Genomic DNA, 19,602 nt, shown 5'->3' with positions numbered 1-19,602 from the left:
TGAGAGTGTACAGTGTCAGTTTCAGTGCGGTGAAGGAACTTGGAAGTAGGGAAGCGTCCTGGAAGTAGGAAGAGTTATTGTAAATTGCTCTGGATTAAGAGCGTCTGCTAAATGCCTACATTGTAAATTGTGTGCATATAGCCCATTGGAAAGGAGAGGGAAATGTAAATAAGAAAAGGTGTGAAAGACCTGAAATCCTGACCATCCTGAGCACATTTTCTTTAAACCGTGTCCAGTTTTTCCATTGCCCACTTTCTCTCACGTCCCGCCGGCAGTACCTCTGCGTACCCCTAGGGGTACACGTACCCCCATTTTAGACCCACCCGTCTAGACAGTTTACCCCTGAGGAGACACACCTTGAAAACACTGTACAAAATGGTTCGATAGGATGTTTTTTAGTAGACACGTGACAAACAAACATTATTATTATTATTATTTTTTTTTTTCAGTTTCAGAGTATGCTGCGATAGATTGACATAAATCAGAGCTGTCAAATAAGTGCAGCAGGTTCAATTTGCAAAGGGTGAGCTGGAGGATGACAGTGTTGACAGACAGGCAAATCAACAAGGCTATGCTATACTGCCAAAACGACCACAAAGGAATCCAAATGCTCAGACCAGATAGTAGAGTGCATGCATGGACTGAAATCATAATTGCTGTGCGGGCGGACATGACAGCCTCATTTTCACAAGAGTGTGTTGACTGGGGCTTCTCATGTCTCTGTCTGGCTTGTTGGCATAAATTGGCATAAAAGGGCTGGCGTGTTGTGCTTAACCCATTTTGGGCGGGAACCCCTTTTGGTGTTAGCATTATGTTATGCTTTAGCTATTGAAAAATAGCAGATCTACAAGCTCATAGCGCGCCACCGAGTGGCACGCTACGAGCTTGTAGGTCTGCTATTTTTGAAAAATCGAAGAACGACTGACATAGAAACATAGCTTTTTCAGAAAACTGTCAGGATGTAGAAGACATTTTTAGAATCTGATCTCAGGTCAGAATGGGTTAAAGGAAGTTAAAGCTGCAATGTTATGTTAACCCGTTTAGACCTGAGGACGATGCTATACTATGTCTTCTAAATCCTGACAGTTTTATGAAAAACCCTTGTTTCTATGTCAGTGATTCTCAAACATTTTCATGTTAAGGACCCCCAAAAATATATGTAATTTGCCGCCGACCCCCATCTGAAAATATGTCGTTCGAGGGAGCCCCCCAGAAGCTAAGATTTGACATCACTGCGAGTACGATGGCCTCGAATCATTATCACCTTTTTAGGTGATAACTCACCACCCAAAAAGGTGATAGCTTATCACCTAAAACCGGAGTACGTGTGAGCCTTGTGACAGAGCTGTAGAAAAGTGGTTTCTCATGCAGTGCAGGAGTTACAGATTGCAGCTTGTGTTTTATAATTGTCTTTATAACACAAAGATTTCCGTGGCTCATTTGAAGAAGAAAAGCCTCCCCTCCCCTCCTCTCATGGCAGATGAGGTGCAAAGGGGTTGTGAAACCGTCCTTGAAGGGGAAGTGCTAATGACTGAGCAAGCAGGCAGACGACGAGGGGAAGAACTCCGTTTTTCTTTGCGTTTTTGAATGATGCCGTCTTTGTGCTGGAGGGTAGAACGGCGTCTGCTGAGCTCATTTTCAGATTTGCGTTGGTGAAAGGCGCCTGTCAGATGCTGTCGAGGCACTTGATTTTTCCGACAGCCCCATTGAAATGTTATGTCTACACGGCTGTCCCCTCTGTCATGCACGCTGTACCGTATGTGTATGTGTGTGTGCGTGCGCGTTCATTTATTTAGCCGCCCCCGTGCCTGTTTTAGTCGCGGGCTGCACAATTAACCCATTCAGGCCTGACGTCAAAAGAAAAATCACACCCGTGTGAACTGAGTGGTGCAACTCCCCCCCTTACACCCCCCCCCCCCCCCCCCCCCCCCTCTCTCTCTCTTGCTCTCATTAGCAGGCAACAGTGCAGCACTATCTCTCTCTCTCTCTGTTTCTGGCACGACAGCGCCCCTACTGGTACTCATGAGTCACACATGAGTCACACACAAACATAGGTTAACACGAGTCACATAGGTGTCACACGGACACGGACATTGCTGTTCCTTGGAGTGGTTGCACCACTCAAAAAAAAAATCTAAATCATGACAATTTTCTGAAAGATTTGAGGCACATTTTAACGATTTAAAAAAAAATAGCAGATCTACAAGTTCATAGCGCGCCACTCGGTGGCGCGCTATGAGCTTGTAGATCTGCTATTTTTCAATAGCTAAAGTATAACAGAATGCTTGAAACACCAAAAGGGGTTCCCACTCAAAATGGGTTAATCGAGGGGGGTGGAAAATAAACAGAAATTGCTGTATTGACTGCTGCAATTTTCAAATCACAAGGCAATTTTGCCTTTCCCCGAAGGAAAGGTTACACACCGTCTTCCAAATGAGGTCTGAAAGCATAGTGGCATTAACCATAGTTCATAAATCATGCCAGGAGCAGCAGCAATGCTGATGACTCCAAATGGATCTCAGTTCTAAACACGTACAGGGTTGGACAAAAGTTGCAGGAGTATATTATGGTATAGTATCTTTCTGTGCGTGTGTGCGTGTGCGTGTGTGTGTGTGCGCTCGCCCGTGAGTGCAGACAGAGAAACAGACAGTTCAGACATATGCAGCCATAAATATATGTTCCATTTTATTGACATTTTGCTTCACTGGCATTATTGCGCAAGGAATTTCAAAATGTACCTAGTTTGGAACAAGACTGGAATGGTAACACTAACTCTTAACACATACGCGCAAGCACATTTGTGGCCGGACACATTTTTTTACCGCAAGGACTTTTCTTGGTGCTATCCCTTTTAGACTATTGGCCCTATCTTTGGCGCTCCTTACCCTTTATCCATAAACTATTTTGCGGTATTTTACTATCTTGAAAAACATTTTTAAGTAGTTCAACTAGCCAATCTACGTCGACACGTTTTTCAAAATTGTCAAAAATGGCAAATAAGTGTACGGGTAAGGGGTGGCGCAAGATATAAGTTTGTTTGTTTGACTCGTTCTCCGTTGCTGTTTTAACATTTTCTGTCTAAGGCCCTATTTACACTGGCAGCCAAATCCAGCCTGAATCAGATCTGTGCCACATCCAGATTGGAATCTGATTTGTTTAAATGAGTCATGTGACCATTTAAACCAATCAGATTTCAATCTTGATGTGGCACAGATCTGATTCAGGCTAAATTTGGCTGCCAGTGTAAATGGGGCCTAATAAGCTAATCAATCAATCAATCAATCCCAAATGTGTGTGCACGGCACGCATGCTGTGTGTTTCAGAGGCATCAGCAGCAGTAAGGTGACGGTGCTGGGCTACGGCCTGCTCACCTCGGACGCCCGCGCCCTGGTGGAGGCTCTGACCAGGCAGCGCTTCGGCATGGTGGTGGTGGACGAGTCGCACTACCTCAAGACCAGGACCGCCGCGCGCACCAAGATCCTGGTCCCCCTCCTGCAGAGTGCCAGGAGGGTCATCCTCCTCACCGGCACCCCGGCCCTGGGCCGTCCCGAAGAGGTAAGTAACCGACTAGAACTTTTGATCGATTTACCCCATTAACCCATTTTGGTGTTAGCATTATGTTGTGCTTTAGCTATTGAAAAATAGCAGATCTACAAGCTCATAGCGCGCCACCGAGTGGCGCGCTATGAGCTTGTAGGTCTGCTATTTTTGAAAAATCGAAGAACAACTTATAACAAGGTCTATGAAGTGTATAGGTAAGTACCACCTTCTGTAGTCCTGATCGGGACACCACTTGGTCTCAAATAACCAGTCCCATTTCTTGAGCAGTACTTTTCACTGGGAGTCAGTCAGTCAGTCAGTCAGTCAATGGACTAAACTTGACCCATCACTGGTATATGATGATCCTTAACCCATTCAGGCCTGACGGCGAAAACAAATATTTTTTTTCTAAATCATGACAATTTTCGGAAAGATTTGAGGCACATTTTAACGATTTTTCAAAAATAGCAGACCTACAAGTTCATAGCTTGTAGATCTGCTATTTTTCAATAGCTAAATTATAACATAATGTATGTAACCACCAAAAGGGGTTCCCGCTCAAAATGGGTTAAAAAACCCTAAAAGAAATTTTAAACTGTGTCCAGTTTTCCCATTGCCCGCTTTCTCTCATGTACCCTACGGCCTAGGGGTACACGTACCCTCATTTGAGACCCACCGGTCTAGACAGTTTACCTCTGAGGAGCCACACCTTGAAAACACTGTACAAAATGGTTCGATACGATGTTTTTAGTAGCCACGTGACAAACAAACATTATTATTATTTATTTTTTTCAGTTTCAGAGTATACTGCGATAGATTGACATAAATCAGAGCTGTCAAATAAGCACTGCAGGTTCAATTTGCATGAACGAGCTTGTAGAATGAGCTTGTAGATCTGCTATTTTTCAATAGCTAAAGTATAACATGATGCTTAAAACCCAAAAAGGGGATCCCGTCCTGAATGGGTGAACCAACGGAAGCACCTGTCCTGCCTGCTCTGTACAAGATGTGTGTGTGTGTGTGTGTTATATCCTGTGACCGAACATCCACACTGTTGTCAGGGGAAACGTGGCCATTATCTACACCTGATAATCTATGGACCGTGATTGGTCCCAGGAAGAGGCAGATTCAATTTAATTGAAGCACGGGGTGAACAAATTGCATCTTGTTCGTTTGTTCGTTCGCGCGTGTGTGTGTGTGTGTGTGTGTGTGTGTGTGTGTGTGTGTGTGTGTGTGTGTGTGTGTGTGTCACCCTCCATCACATGCACACACAGATATAGACACACACTCTCTTCTCGTATCGTCAACATAATCTTTTTTTTTTTTTTTTTTTTTACATTTTAGCATCCGGTGCATAAAGCGCTGAGAGACCCGTGCGTCCCTGTAACTCTGAGCCAATCCCCTCACTCCAGGCATTAGTCACTGTGCACTGTGGATATGTTGCAGAGTAAGCACAGCAGCACGCAACCCCCCCCCCTCCCCATTCCTCATTCCTTACCCACACACATCCTACTATAACCCATTTTGACCTGAGATCAGATTCTAAAAATGTCTTCTACATCCTGACAGTTTTCTGAAAAAGCTATGTTTTCGTTTCGTCGTTCTTCGATTTTTCAAAAATAGCAGACCTACAAGCTCGTAGCGCGCCACTCGGTGGCGCGCTATGAGCTTGTAGATCTGCTATTTTTCAATAGCTAAAGCATAACATAATGCTAACACCAAAAGGGGTTCTCGCCCAAAATGGGATAAATGCGCCACGTCTCTGTGTGTGTGTCTGTGTGCGTGCGTGTGTGTACAGTTGTAATGCACGTGACTCGAGAACCGTTTGACCCACCGACTTCACATTCGACACACGCGTTCCACACCCCCCACAGGGAGTGCAGTGCCCGGTGTCGGGGTCAGTCGGACCCACGGTTGTCCAGAACCACTACACAAGGCTCTGCTCAGGCTCTGCCAGTGGGTCTAATGAGCCAAAGTCCCCTCACCTGTGCAATTTCCAGCCTCTGCCTCAGCCAATTGATTGCCATGGCAACCCCACACCTGCAAATTGATTACTTAACCATTCCTACTTTTCACAGTCAGTTTGCACTCTTCAGACACGGGGGCAGATACAGAGATCTCCATGTGGGACACAGACAGACAGTTAAAACGGGTGCTATGACAAGTTGACAACGGGTATTATTAGGTTCCCAAGTTGCATCGCTCTCAAGTAGGCCGGTGGCCGACGGGCACGTACAGGTCTAGTCGTATCAACGGCCCCTATAAACTCCCATGTCCGAGCAGTGAACGCAGTGTTATCCAAGGTTTTATCCGAGTGAGTGAGTGAGTAAGTGCAGCACTAGGAATAACACGCCCACCATGGCTACTCACTCACACAGCATTAGCTGTCATTATGCCACAAATATTGTTCATTGGCTTGGACGTGGAACACAGATAGGCGCCCCGCACGCACACACGCACACGCACACACACACACACACACACACACACACACACACACACAGTAAAAGCACTCATGCACAACATACACTAGCCTGGAGCTTTATCTCATGTGAATACATTTTTACACACAGATACAAACACACACAGCCACAGCCGATCTACAAGCTCACAACAAGTCTCTTTCAATTTCCGAATATAAACTGTCAAAAGTGTCATTTAATAATTGAGACTGTAAATGTGGATCCTTATTGGCCGAACAGTAAATGAAACGCTAAATATTTTAAGCTGCACTCTTCCTACTAACACCCTCCCCAACCCGCCCTACTATATGGATCTATCCCATGCATGGCTGCATGCGGTCGCTCGGTAGGCGTGAAGTGTCTTCTCTGTCACGGTTCATCGTTCTGCCTGCTCCAACAGCTCTTCATGCAGATTGACGCTCTGTATCCCGGGAGGTTTGGATCGTGGACTGACTTCTCCAAGAAATTCTGCGACGCCCGTTTCAAGTGAGCCTAGAGGGTTTTTTTTTTTTTTTTTTACATTGTTGAATTCACGTGATATGGCCACTTACCTCTGTGAAGGAAAGGGCTGGGGAAGGTTTCAAAACACTTATTTTAAAAACTAGCTGGCATCCCTATATGAATAGCAATGTCAAGTTGTCAACGCAATGTGACGTTTTGTGATCTTTTAATGAACAACGTGGAACGTTCCGTTTCGATAGATCGTGAATATTGTTATGGACAATACATTACATGATTTTCGAACTGTGCTGAAATGAACACGATCCAATGGTTTCCTTGAAACTCAAACACTTGAGTTCGAGTCAATCGAACCACCCCCCACCCCCCCACAGTTGTGTGTGTGTATAGTCACACACATACAAATGGAATGAGGCTCGCATCATCTAACACAATAATGGTGGGGACTCCTCTCCACAGAGAGGAGCTCAGCTGCTCTGTTCCCTTCAGAATGCCAGGATAATTATAGGGGTTTAACAGCTAGGCTGTCAGCAGAAGGTCATTGATTGGAATGAATAAATAAAAAAAACAGATAACAAAATAGATAATGGCGAGCACTCACTTGATTGCAGTCTTGGTTCACTTTTTAAGGTTCACTTGACGGTTGACACACAAACGTCAGGGACCTTTTGCGCCTTCCCCAGCGTTTGTGCAAGTGTGAAAACGCCAGCAATTACGTTATGATTACAGTATGTAATCAATCATGCATCTATAGTGTGTTAAAAATACAATAAAATAAATATTAATAATCAAGCCTGCAATCAAGTGGTGTGCTCGCCATCATTTTAACCCATTCTGGGCGGGAACCCCTTTTAGTGTTAGCATTATGTTATTCTTTAGCTATTGACAAATAGCAGATCTACAAGTTCATATCGCGCCACTCAGTGGTGCGCTATGAACTTGTAGGTCTGCTATTTTTTTTAAATCGAAGAACAACTGACATAGAAACATAGCTTTTTCAGAAAACTGTCAGGATGTAGAAGACATTTTTAGAATCTGATCTCAGGTCAAAATGGGTTAAAAGCGGAAATCTAGGCAGTCAGTCAAGTTTTCATTCCTCTCCACTATAGGTACTTTGGGTCACGGAGGCAGTGGGACTCCAAGGGGGCATCCAACCTGGACGAACTGCACCAGCGCCTGAGCGAGATCATGATCCGTCGACTCAAGGCAGAGGTCCTCACCCAGCTGCCCCCCAAAGTCCGCCAGCGTATCCCCTTTGACCTGCCCAAGGAAGCTGGCAAGGTATAGAGCACTTAAATAACCACCTCTCTGATCTTGGTCTGTGCATGCAGGTCAAATTGTAGGATAAGACAAGAATTGTCTTTCTCTTTTGTGGTCTATCTGTCTGTGTCTCTAGTTTTACGACTGACTGCAGAATGGTGTTTTTGGCTCGTGTTCCACATTCTGTGCCAGAAGCGTTTGGTTACGTTTTTAGCATCACACCCCACCTGTGCCAGAACGTAATATTGCGGGTTTTTTATCTAACGATGTGCACACGGACGCACCCACGCTTATTTATTCTTTTATTTGTCCCTTTTCTCTGGCACCGGAACAACACTTTCTGTCCAACAGGTGGGTGTTTTTGGCGTGTCTTCTTTTCCACGCCTTCCATAAAGCAAATTTGTCACCATGCATAATGATGCACTTTCATTATCAAACAAGTCCACTCCACTCACAGGACAGTCCAAGGAGAGGTGGGTACAGGCTTTAGTTTAGTGGTAACCAACCTTTTCAAGCCCAAGAGCCCATTTTATTCCCAATTGTAAGCCATGATCTACCACTAAAATAGGCTATGTTTAAAAAAACACTTTTTGACTGGCTCAATGCATGTGCACACAAACACTATAGTTTAAATAAGAATAAATACTGATAATCAATGCCAAAATATTAAGACAAATGTATTTTTCCATAGTCCGACTGCTTGCCTGTGTAAGTATAGTAGTGAGTGAGAGGCTGTTTAGCTCTGTGGGTTTTTAGTTGTGCATCACAAGTTCACAACGGATAGCGGTCAAACAAGAGAACAAACAAACTCTGCAGTTGATGACTCGATACACATGTCTGGGGCCATCACTGCGAGCTATTCAAAATCCACATTCTGTGTATTGGTAGTGATGGCTGGCTGCCTGTCAGTCTGACACCCGGGATCTACTTGAATGGCTCGTGCGAGCTACTGGTAGCTCCTGAACCCCTGGTTGGTTACCCCTCAAACTTTAGACATACTATTGGTCCGACTGTCATTAGACCGCGACAACCTACCTCAAACCCTAAGCCTATAACCGCAAGCACGGGGGCAGCGCATGTTCGACCTCATGTCCGACCGTTGTTTTTCCGTATGTCGGCCCGTTGGTGTGTCTAACCTGCGTGTGCATCCTGGAGAGATATCGTTGTGCACAGAGTCATTCTGATGGCATCTGCACGTGTCTGAACTCTACCTTCCTTCCCATACTGACTACCGGGGTGTCAGTAGCGCTCGTACCCGTGTTGAGTGAGTGTGCGCCTCCCACTCAAAGCACTGACTGCACTGTCTACTCTCGCTGTGCGTGTGTGTGTGTGCGCGCGCGCGTGCATTTCAGTCTGAGAGTGCTCAATATACCCGTACACTCCCCTTGACCCGGGTCATTGTGACTGTCTTGTGTAATGGTGAATCTAGGCTATGTAAGGATGGGTGCATTAGTTAAAAGCAGGGGAGTTATTCTGTCATTCTCAAAACTAATTAAGCAGAAAGTTACCACCCCAGGAACGAGACGATAAGAGCCAGCCAAGAAAAATGATGATGCAGGACGCGACCCTCCCCCCCCCCCACTTCCCTGTTCTCCTTTAAATTTATGGGAGCACTTTTAATTGGAGCTTCTTTTTTTGAATGCATAATTGTAGCTGCCACCAAATAGGCCACCGTGCTCAGATTTACATGATTCGAGCGAGGAATTCCTGTAGTAGTTTGTCCCCGCTATACACTCCTAAAGACATTCAAACTTTTGATGCTTAACCCATTCTGACCTGAGATCAGATTCTAAAAATGTCTTCTAAATCCTGACAGTTTTCTGAAAAAGCTATGTTTCTATGTCAGTCGTTCTTCGATTTTTCAAAAATAGCAGACCTACAAGCTCGTAGCGCGCCACTCGGTGGCGCGCTATGAGCTTGTAGATCTGCTATTTTTCAATAGCTAAAGCATAACATAATGCTAACACCAAAAGGGGTTCCCGCCCAAAATGGGTTATAGTAAGTGGCGAGACGTGTCCCCTGGCTGCCTTGCACTCTAAGAAGGCAAGACGTGTACAGCATCCTCGCCCTCGGCAGTCGTTTTGGAAGGGGAAAAAAATCACACCCGTGTGAAGTGAGGGGCGCTCTCTAATCATCGTACATCATCATCAAGAATCGTGGTCCCTTATTGTTCAAGGGGGTCGACATACATACTGTATGCCGATTTGCTCAGACACATATGACGTGAATTCTCCATTCATTGCCAATGGCATTTTTTCATGTTTGTCGATCGATCAATCCCGATTACTGATTGTTTTTCTCATGATCGACCGATACTTGTGCATAAGGCGAAAACCATTTTCGTGTGTGTGTCTCACATTTCCTCACACCCAGACCTCAAAAGATGCAATGCAAAAGTGCTCAGTTATTAATGTTGTCTGCGATGAAGCCTCATTGTTTTGCTGGTCATTGTGTGATAATTGGATTGGCTCTCTCGTGTGTGTGTGTGTGTGCGTGCGTGCGTGCGTGCGTGTGTGCGCGTCTGTGCGTGCGTGCGTGAACAAGGGGATAATGTTCAGGCCTGTCACAACGATGCAAAACGACATTACACTATATCTGATTGACTTTCATACCACTTAAACGGTATAAAAGATCTCCTAAAGATCTTCTAAGGATCACCCCGCAAGGACCGTTCTGGTCTTTCCACTCATTATGACGCCTATAACAACAACTCTCCCCATCACTTCTCACCAGACCGCCACCCTCCCTCCACCCGCCTCCCCTCTCATTTGACTCGCTTAACCCATTCAGGCCTGATGTCGAAATTAAAAAAAAAAAGTTTTCTAAATCATGACAATTTTCGGAAAGATTTGAGGCACATTTTAACGATTTTTCAAAAATAGCAGACCTACAAGTTCATAGCGCGCCACTCGGTGGCGCGCTATGAGCTTGTAGATCTGCTATTTTTCAATAGCTAAATTATAACAATGTTTAAAACACCAAAAGGGGTTCCCGCCCCAAAATGGGTTAATGGTTAATGTGGTTAACCGCTAACGTGACATGGATGCGTTCCAGGTCTCAATGGATTAACGACGGCTTTTTATCTCCCCCAGGCCAGACGGGGGTTTTATTCCCCCGCTGCCCTTTTCCCTCCGAGCGCTGCTCTTCCGTCAGCATTAGTCCTCCTGGATCAATGCAGGAAACGATCACTGCAAGTGTTCACGCCACCATGCCCTCATCCAACCACGCTGAACCCACACTGGAATCCTGTTAACCCATTTAGGCCTGACGTCAAAATAACAAAAAACGTTCGCTCTGAAAGAATATACACACCCCTAAACACACCCCAAAAACACACCCCTTAAGGCTAAACCCCACCCATCAGAGGTGTGGCTACCAGAGGTATTTTTGGCCTGACAGACATTGATAGGTACCTACAGATGTCAGCCCGGAACAGACCTGTACCTATTCAAAGATTTGTGCCGCAGTTTTGCGATTTTTCAAAAATAGCAGATCTACAAGTTCATAGCGCGCCACTCGGTGGCGCGCTATGAGCTTGTAGATCTGCTATTTTTCAATAGCTAAAGCACAACGTAATGCTAACACCAAAAGGGGTTCCCGCCCAAAATGGATTAACGATCAGCACATTCTGAATGAGTTGTGATGATACCATAATAGTACTGATGATAAAACAATGGCAATGTTTATTATATCATTTGACACTATACAACTAACAAAAAAGACGGTGTATCATTTTACATTAACCCATTTTGGGCGGGAACCCCTTTTGGTGTTTTAAACATTGTTATAATTTAGCTATTGAAAAATAGCAGATCTACAAGCTCATATGAACTTGTAGGTCTGCTATTTTTGAAAAATCGTTAAAATGTGCCTCAAATCTTTCAGAAAATTGCCATGATTTAGGAAAAAAAATACATTTTGAGGTCAGGCCTGAATGGGTTAATCCAACTGTAAACAAACGCCACCACCCAAATTGTAGAATAGCAAGCAATTAACGGCAAGTATGTACAGTATGTGCATGCTTCTTTATCATACTTTGATGTGTTCAGTGGCAGTAAGAGGTTTGTCACGGTTTATTTTTTTTTACATCCAAAGACTTTTCATCCTGAAAGGAAACTTTCAACAATGTCTGTGCATTAATAGTGTAAAAGAAAACAAACATCACAAATTGGAATATAGAACATATTTCACTTTTTTCAACACAGATGGCTTAAATATAAGAGCTTCTCCACTTACAGCTTTTGTGGGGGAAAAAATAAAAACATTTATTATTCATTCTAGTTACAGTCTGTCAAAGACTCCCAGGCCCAACCAAATTATTAGTTGTTACTGTGTGTGTGTGTGTGTGTGTGTGTGTGTGTGTGTGTGTGTGTGTGTGTGTGTGTGTGTGTGTGTGTGTGTGTGTGTGTGTGTGTGTGTGTGTGTGTGTGTGTGTGTGTGTGTGTGTGCTCGCGTGCGTGCGTGCGTGTGTGCGTGCGTGCGTGCGCACACGGCACGCTCTCACATTTCCTCACACCCAGACCTCAAAAGATGCAATGCAAAAAGTGCTCAGTTATTAATGTTGTCTGCGATGAAGCCTCATTGTTTTGCTGGTCATTGTGTGGTAATTGGATTGGCTCTCTCTGTGTTTGTGTGCGTGTGCATGTGTGTGACTGTGTGTGTGTGTGTGTGCGTGTGTGTGTGTGTGTGCGTGTGTGTGTGTGTGTGTGTGTGTGTGTGTGTGTGTGTGTGTGTGTGTGTGTGTGTGTGTGTGTGTGTGTGTGTGTGTGTGTGACTGTGTGTGTGTGTGTGTGTGTGTGTGTGTGTGTGTGTGTGTGTGTGTGTGTGTGTGTGTGTGTGTGTGTGTGTGTGTGTGTGTGTGTGTGTGTGTGTGACTGTGTGCGCGTGCGATAATGATACTTCTCTCGAACTTCTTCCCTTCTTTCTCTGCTTCTTCATCAGTCAGCAGACTGCATGCCCAGCACATTACCCAGCTCTTCTGCACACACACACACACACACACATAATTATGTGCACGTGCACACACACACGCACACTCTCTCTCTCTCTCTCTCTCACTCACAGCAGCATAAAGAGCGCTCACCTGCTACTGTTCCCACTTTTAATCGCACGCGCACACACACACACACACACACACTCTCTCTCCTTCTTCCCAAGCTCGCCGCGAGCGAGCAGGGTTACAGTTTTGCATATTTTGTATCTACAGTATATGAATCACACCTCACCGCCTATACCCTCGTTGCGTGAGCATCGAAGTGATTCATTATTTTCAGATTATTCACTACACCCACACAAAGCAAGAAGTATGGCATTGTCTTCAGCACACACACCCCCCCCCCCCCCCCCCCCCCCCCCCCACACTCCCCCCCCCCCCCCCAGGATCTTCAGTGCCAGCTCACATCAACGGCGTTCACAACACATGGACTCTCCGGTGTTTTCTGTTGTCTATGTGGTTGTGAGTCTCCATTATGCCTGCTCTTCAATGCACGACACTGGGCTTCTCTCTCATCTCCCCCCCCCCCACCCCCTCCTCCTGCAGCCGCCTTAACCCATATAGACCTGACACCAGACAGTTTTTCTGAAAAACCTATGTTTCTATGTCAATCTATGTCAATGGTGCTAAACTCCAGAATGACATGTGTTTGGCCACGGACCCCCATCTGAAAATATGACCCCCATCTGAAAATATGTTGTTCCAGGGACCCCCTAGAAGCAAAGATTTGAGTTTAAAACGTTCTGAAAGAATATATATTCAAAGATTTGCGACACATTTTCAAGATTTTTCAAAAAATAGCAGGTCACGTGGCACTCGGTGCCGCGCTACAAGCTTTGTAGATTGTAGATCTTGTAGAACTTGTAGATTGTAGAACTTGTAGATCTGCTATTTTTCAATAGCTAAATTATAACATAATAATGTTTAAAACACCAAAAGGGGTTCCCGCCCAAAATGGGTTAAATACCCCTCGCCAATCACCTTGAGAGCGCGCATGCAGGGGCCATCTTTGATTTATCGCGCTGGCCCGGCGCCTTCTCCGTCTTCGACCTCGGCTTGTCACAGGATGGCTATAATTGGGAGAGAGGAGCACATGACCCAGCTCTAACGCGAGCAGCACACTGGCTGGGGCGAACGGGAGGATGCATCTTTGGGAATTCTCTCGCGCTCTCTTTTCCCTTCTCTATCCCTCTGCTCTTACTCTCGCTATCGCTCTCTCTCTCTCTCTTCACTTCTTTGCCTCTCTCTCTCTCTCTCCCTCCCTCTCTCTGTCTCAAAAGTAGGGCACCCACTAGCACCATTAATTGTTTTGCCCTTTATATCTCAGGAACTGTAGAGTGCAGTAGTGAGAGAGAGAGAGACAGAGAGAGAGAGAGAGGAATGGTTGAAGGAATTAAAAGAATGGAGCCTCACCGTCTCATCTCTTCAATTCTTTTTATTTTCTTTTTTCTTTTATTTATGTACTGTAAAGACTATTTCTACTAGAGACCTGAGGATGAGCCTTTTTTGTCACCCGAAATCTGCGTGTGCATATTTATAATCCGCCCGTTGGATTTTTTTTTAATTTTCGTTTCTTCACGTCATATGAAAGCAGGGAATCATAGCTTCAAATTGACATATTGGTTGTTCAGTTTGACCCACCGGTTTTGGAGATATTGGCTTATAGAGAAACAGCGAGTTGAGAAAACAGCCTTGAAAGGTTCACTTCTGTGGTCTCTAACATTACACCTAGCTACATGTTTAAGCATTTATTTCATATTTACATGTTGATTTCAGCTCTGACACTTATTTCAGACATGCTCTAGTATGTGAAGAGTCTTCCTGTGCTATTAACTCATTTAAAAAAAAAAGTTTTTCTCCTCTGGTGAAAAGCTGGAGTTTGCGCGATGCAGGCTCTCAGTCAAATCTGGTCACAATTTGTCATGTCTATTTCTCATGACAAACTCCTCTTTTCTGTTCTTTCCAGGAGGCCTCCGCCAGTTTCGAGGAATATGAGAGACGGATGAAGGGCGAGGGGTCGGGGTTCGCCGACGCCGATAACCCCTTCACTGAGGTCATGACCTTGATCACACGCATGTACAAGCAGACGGCCATTGCCAAGGTAACGATAGTGTCTTCAACTTTGCATTATATGGCCAAAAACTAGCAGGTTCATACAGTAGCTCAGCTATGATTATAGGGATGCACCGATGTGAAAATGCTTGTCTGATTCCGATACCTTTATTGATAGGTTGAAAGTAATCTGACAGGAAATGGGGAGAGAGATTGGGGGGGGGGGGGGGGGAGACACGAGGCAAAGGCTGTCGGCATCGGGAGTCGAACCCGCGACACGCCGTCAGGCCTAGGTGCCCAGACGGTTGAGCTAACCGTACGGGCCACCGATATATGTTTATTTAGTTTTTTTTAAATTTTATTTCCCTCTTTTGTGAAAAGGGAAACAGATACATCTTCAATACAAGAAATACATGTTCAGAATCTACAGCACACCAACATAGCCAACACAAAATGTATACTTATCAACAAAAGATAAATATCGGCTACTGCCATCGGTTGATGTCAGTTTTAATTGCCGATACAGATATTGAATGAATGTTTATTTCGAACTCTTTTTTTCTTTTTGACAGATAACGGCCGTTAGCGATACTGTATGTGGCCGATACATTGGTGCATTCAAATCAGGCTTAGTCAGAAGACAGAGCCATGTAGAATATTGGGGGTTGACTTTTATTTATGTACTGTAACGTCTATGTCTACTAGAGACCTGCGGATGAGCTTTTTTTGTCACCCAAATCTGCGTGTGCATATTTATAATCCGCCCGTTATCCGACCGCATTCATTAATTATTCCAATTTATAAACCACCCGCGGGATTGCAGGTGGTTGCGGATTGCGAGATTTTGAGCGTTTTAAAAGCTATAATAAGCCTATAGAAGATGGATACACACATTTTGACCTATGACCTGTCCCTCTACGCGCATGATCCTGTTACCTGCAGTGTTTCATAATGCAACTGCCCTAATTCATATTTATGTATTAGTTTTTTTATCTTTATCTTCTTTGCATTTGTCTATACTTTAGAGAACTCACAGTAGATATTTCGTATAATTGCTGAACACTTAGCAGAGCCCGTTGTGACTTGCTATGGCAGAGAACGGACATGCTGTATACACTGTATGCCATTGAAGCGGCATGAGTTAACAATTGTGACTAATTTTGACTGAGGGACTGCCATTGGATTTTTTTGAATTTGCGTTTCTTCACGTCATGTGAAAGCAGGGAATCATAGCTTCAAATTGACATATTGGTTGTTCAGTTTGACCCACCAGTTTTGGAGATATTGGCTTATAGAGAAACAGCGAGTTGAGAAAACAGCCTTGAAAGTTTCACTTCTGTGGTCTCTAACATTACACCTAGCTACATGTTTAAGCATTTATTTCATATTTACATGTTGATTTCAGCTCTGACACTTATTTCAGACATGCTCTAGTATGTGAAGAGTCTTCCTGTGCTATTAACTCATTTAAAAAAAAAAGGGAAAGTTTTTCTCCTCTGGTGAAAAGCTGGAGTTTGAGCGATGGCAGGCTCTCAGTCAAATCTGGTCACAATTTGTCATGTCTATTTCTCATGATGTGTGAACTCCTCTTTTATCTCACTGTAGAGAACAGACACAGAACTCCACACCTAACTTGCTATCGATCGATAAGGTTTCCACTGGGGGCGAGGCACACCATCATGAGACTATAACTTTTTCAATACTGTTTCACCAAAGTAAGCTTGGACCCGTTACAACAGAATGACTTATGAACCAAAGCAAAATAGAATTTGTGAATTATAATTACTACTACTACTATTTATTATTATTATTATTATTATTATTATTATTATTATTATTACTACCATATTAACCATTTATTTTAAACTTTAGCTGTTGAAAAATAGCAATAGCAAATTGTGGATCTGCTATTTTTGAAAAATCGTGAAATTGTGTGCAAATCTTTTCAATATATATTCTTTCACAGCAAACGTTTTTAACTCAAATCTTTGCTTGTGGGGGTCCCTGGAACGACATATTTTGAGATGGGGGGGGTCGGCGGCTAAAATAAATACACATCATTCTAGGGGTCCTTGGCATGAAAAGGTTTGAGAAGCACTGACATTGAAACACACACTTTTTCAGAAAACTGCCATGATATAGAAGACATTTTTATCAGGTCTCATAATGGGTTAAGAATTGTAAACTGAAAATGGCACTGAAAAAGCTTTTTTTTTTTTTACATTTTTCTCTCTAACTAAGCCTCTAATGTATGTGCTCGAGATAACATCCCAGTGGCTGTGCTGCAAAAGTAGGTGACCCCACAGTACACAGCCCCCGATCCGAACGGTACAGCACTTCTGAAGTGTCTGAAGCGCAGCGCGGAACACCATATCCCACTGGGTAACGCACCAACCAACGCCGCATGTAATCCAACAAAAATAACCACTGGCGAACTGTGACTCACCATCCTTTACTTTAACCCATTCTGGACGGGAACCCCTTTTGGTGTTTTTTTATTAAGCATTATGTTATACTTTAAGCTATTGAAAAACAGCAGATCTACAAGCTCGTAGCGCGGCACCGAGTGCAGCACTACGAGCTTGTAGATCTGCCGTTTTTGAATATAATATATATTCTTACAGAGCGAAGGGTTTATGTTGTTCATGGGGGTGCCTAGAACAACATGTTTTGAGATTGGGGCCCGGTGCCCGGGGCCCAATTACATATAATTCTGGGGGTTCTTGACATGAAGATGTTTGAGAACCGCTGACATAGAAACATACGTTTTTGCAGAAAACTGTCGTGATTTAGAATACATTTTATAGAATCGTCCTCAGGTCTAAACGGGTTAACGTCGGCCAGTATCTGGGTTGATAAGTGAATGTGCTCGAAATATACCGCAGCAGGGAACAGGAGGTCCCGTACCGCCTCAGCTGGTGAGCGCTGGATCACCAGGTCTAGGCGCTGCACGGTGCTCCTCCTCGTCAGCCCCTCCTCACCACTGGTTCCTTTCTTGTCACTCTTCATTCAACACATTTAAGACCCGAGACCAGATTCTACAAATGTTCTTCTAAATCCTGTCATTTTTCCGAAAAACCTATGTTTCTTGGTTCTCAAGCATTTTCATGTCAAGGACCGCCGGAATGATATGTATTGACATTTGGCCACCAACCCCCATCTCAAAATAGTTTGTTCCAGGGACGTCCCAGAGGCAAAGATTAGAGTTAAAAACGTTCGCTGAGAAAGACAATCAGAGTGTCGCATCCCTTCAGGTTACGGGACGTAGCTCTGCTACTTATGTCATTCGTTAGTGATGGTTCTGGACCTCTCTCTCTCACTCTCTCACTCTCACTCTCTCTCACACTCTCACTCTCTCTCTCACTCTCACTCTCTCTCACACTCTCACTCTCTCTCTCACTCTCTCACTCTCTCTCTCTCTCTCACTCTCTCACTCTCACTCTCTCTCACACTCTCTCACTCTCTCTCTCACTCTCTCTCACTCTCTCACTCTCACTCACTTTCACTCTCACTCTCTCTCACTCCCTCTCTATCTCTCTCTGTCTGTCTGTCTTGATTACTCATCCCCTGTGTCTATCTCTCTCTCACACACACACACACACACACACACACACACACACAGTCACAGTCACACACACAGTCACACACACAGTCACACACACAGACACACACACACACACACACACACACACACACACACACACACACACACACACACACACACACACACACACACACACACACACACACACACACTCTCTTCCTTCAAGGGTTGGTGAACCAATTGGAAGTTCCCAGCGTTAGATTGACCACTCCCCTCTATGCCCATGCAGAAAAGCATCGTTCTCTTTCAGGCTCGAGTCAAACTGACGTGGCCGTGATCCGTGCCTATATATAGGCGTGTGACGGGGGTTTGTTCATGGTTATTTCTGCATGAGTCAGTGTGGCGTGGCGTGGCCGGGCCGGCCCATTGATGGCCAGTACAGATTCATTCAATTCAATTTGGTGTTAGCATTATGTTATGCTTTAGCTATTGAAAAATAGCAGATCTACAAGCTCATAGCGCGCCACTCGGTGGCGCGCTATGAGCTTGTAGATCTGCTATTTTTGAAAAATCGAAGAACCACTGACATAGAAACAGCTTTTTCAGAAAACTGTCAGGATGTAGAAGACATTTTTAGAATCTGATCTCAGGTCAGAATAGGTTAAAAAGTTTACAAGTTTTCAATTCATTCCATTATGTTGGTCTGACCCCCTCCATGCCAAAGTTCCAGCACTCGCCCGGCAGTCTGCCGTCTGCCCCCACCCAGGCGGATGGATGCGTGCTTCTCGCTCTCCGGGCGTCTTACTGCTGAAAAATACATTTTTAGTAGACATGTTATTAGCTTTATTATATTTTCAGAGTTTGTACATTTTGTAATAAAGATTTGGACCACGAAAACTAATTCTATGAAAAGAAAATGAAAATAATTTCATTCCTCCCTTGACAGCTACAACACGTGGGGGTGGTTTGGGTGATTAGTGAGTCATTATGGGTGGAGTTAAGCACCTATTGTCCCTCCCATTGGCACACCCACTTCTGGCCAGCTCTAGGTGTTAAAATGTTTTGAATTTTCAAATAAAAGGGCCCTTTCTCAGCTTTGGGTAAAATGGTACTCTCTCTCTATCTAGGACCTAGATCTAGGACTCTAGGTCGTCCTCAGACTCAAAACTCAAAATCAAACTCAAATTTCATTGAATGATACATCATATGAAAGCTTACATTCTGTACTTTAATAATCTGTAAAAAACTGAAAAAATACTCTGGTCGAAATGAGGGCCTTTTTGCCAGATGCA

General features: G+C 44.3%; 1 protein-coding gene across 9 annotated transcripts in view; it reads left to right on the top strand.

Annotated features, from left to right (window-relative positions):
* Positions 1–19,602, top strand: part of zranb3 (zinc finger, RAN-binding domain containing 3) — a 137,754-nt gene that overhangs the window by 24,287 nt on the left and 93,865 nt on the right. For all 9 annotated transcript variants that reach the window (XR_013789193.1, XR_013789194.1, XR_013789195.1 and 6 more), the window contains 4 exons: positions 3,324–3,555; positions 6,403–6,488; positions 7,571–7,742; positions 14,681–14,815. Coding sequence is in view for 6 of the 9 variants with exons in the window: in XM_079495722.1 (XP_079351848.1) it covers positions 3,324–3,555; positions 6,403–6,488; positions 7,571–7,742; positions 14,681–14,815 (625 nt within the window). In the remaining 3 variants the exon portion in view is untranslated. The remainder of the gene's footprint in view (positions 1–3,323; positions 3,556–6,402; positions 6,489–7,570; positions 7,743–14,680; positions 14,816–19,602) is intronic.

Source organism: Electrona antarctica (genome assembly GCF_951216825.1).
Source record: "Electrona antarctica genome assembly, chromosome: 24".
In the NCBI taxonomy this organism is placed as follows: Eukaryota; Metazoa; Chordata; class Actinopteri; order Myctophiformes; family Myctophidae; genus Electrona; species Electrona antarctica.
This window is presented reverse-complemented; position numbering and strand designations above follow the sequence as displayed.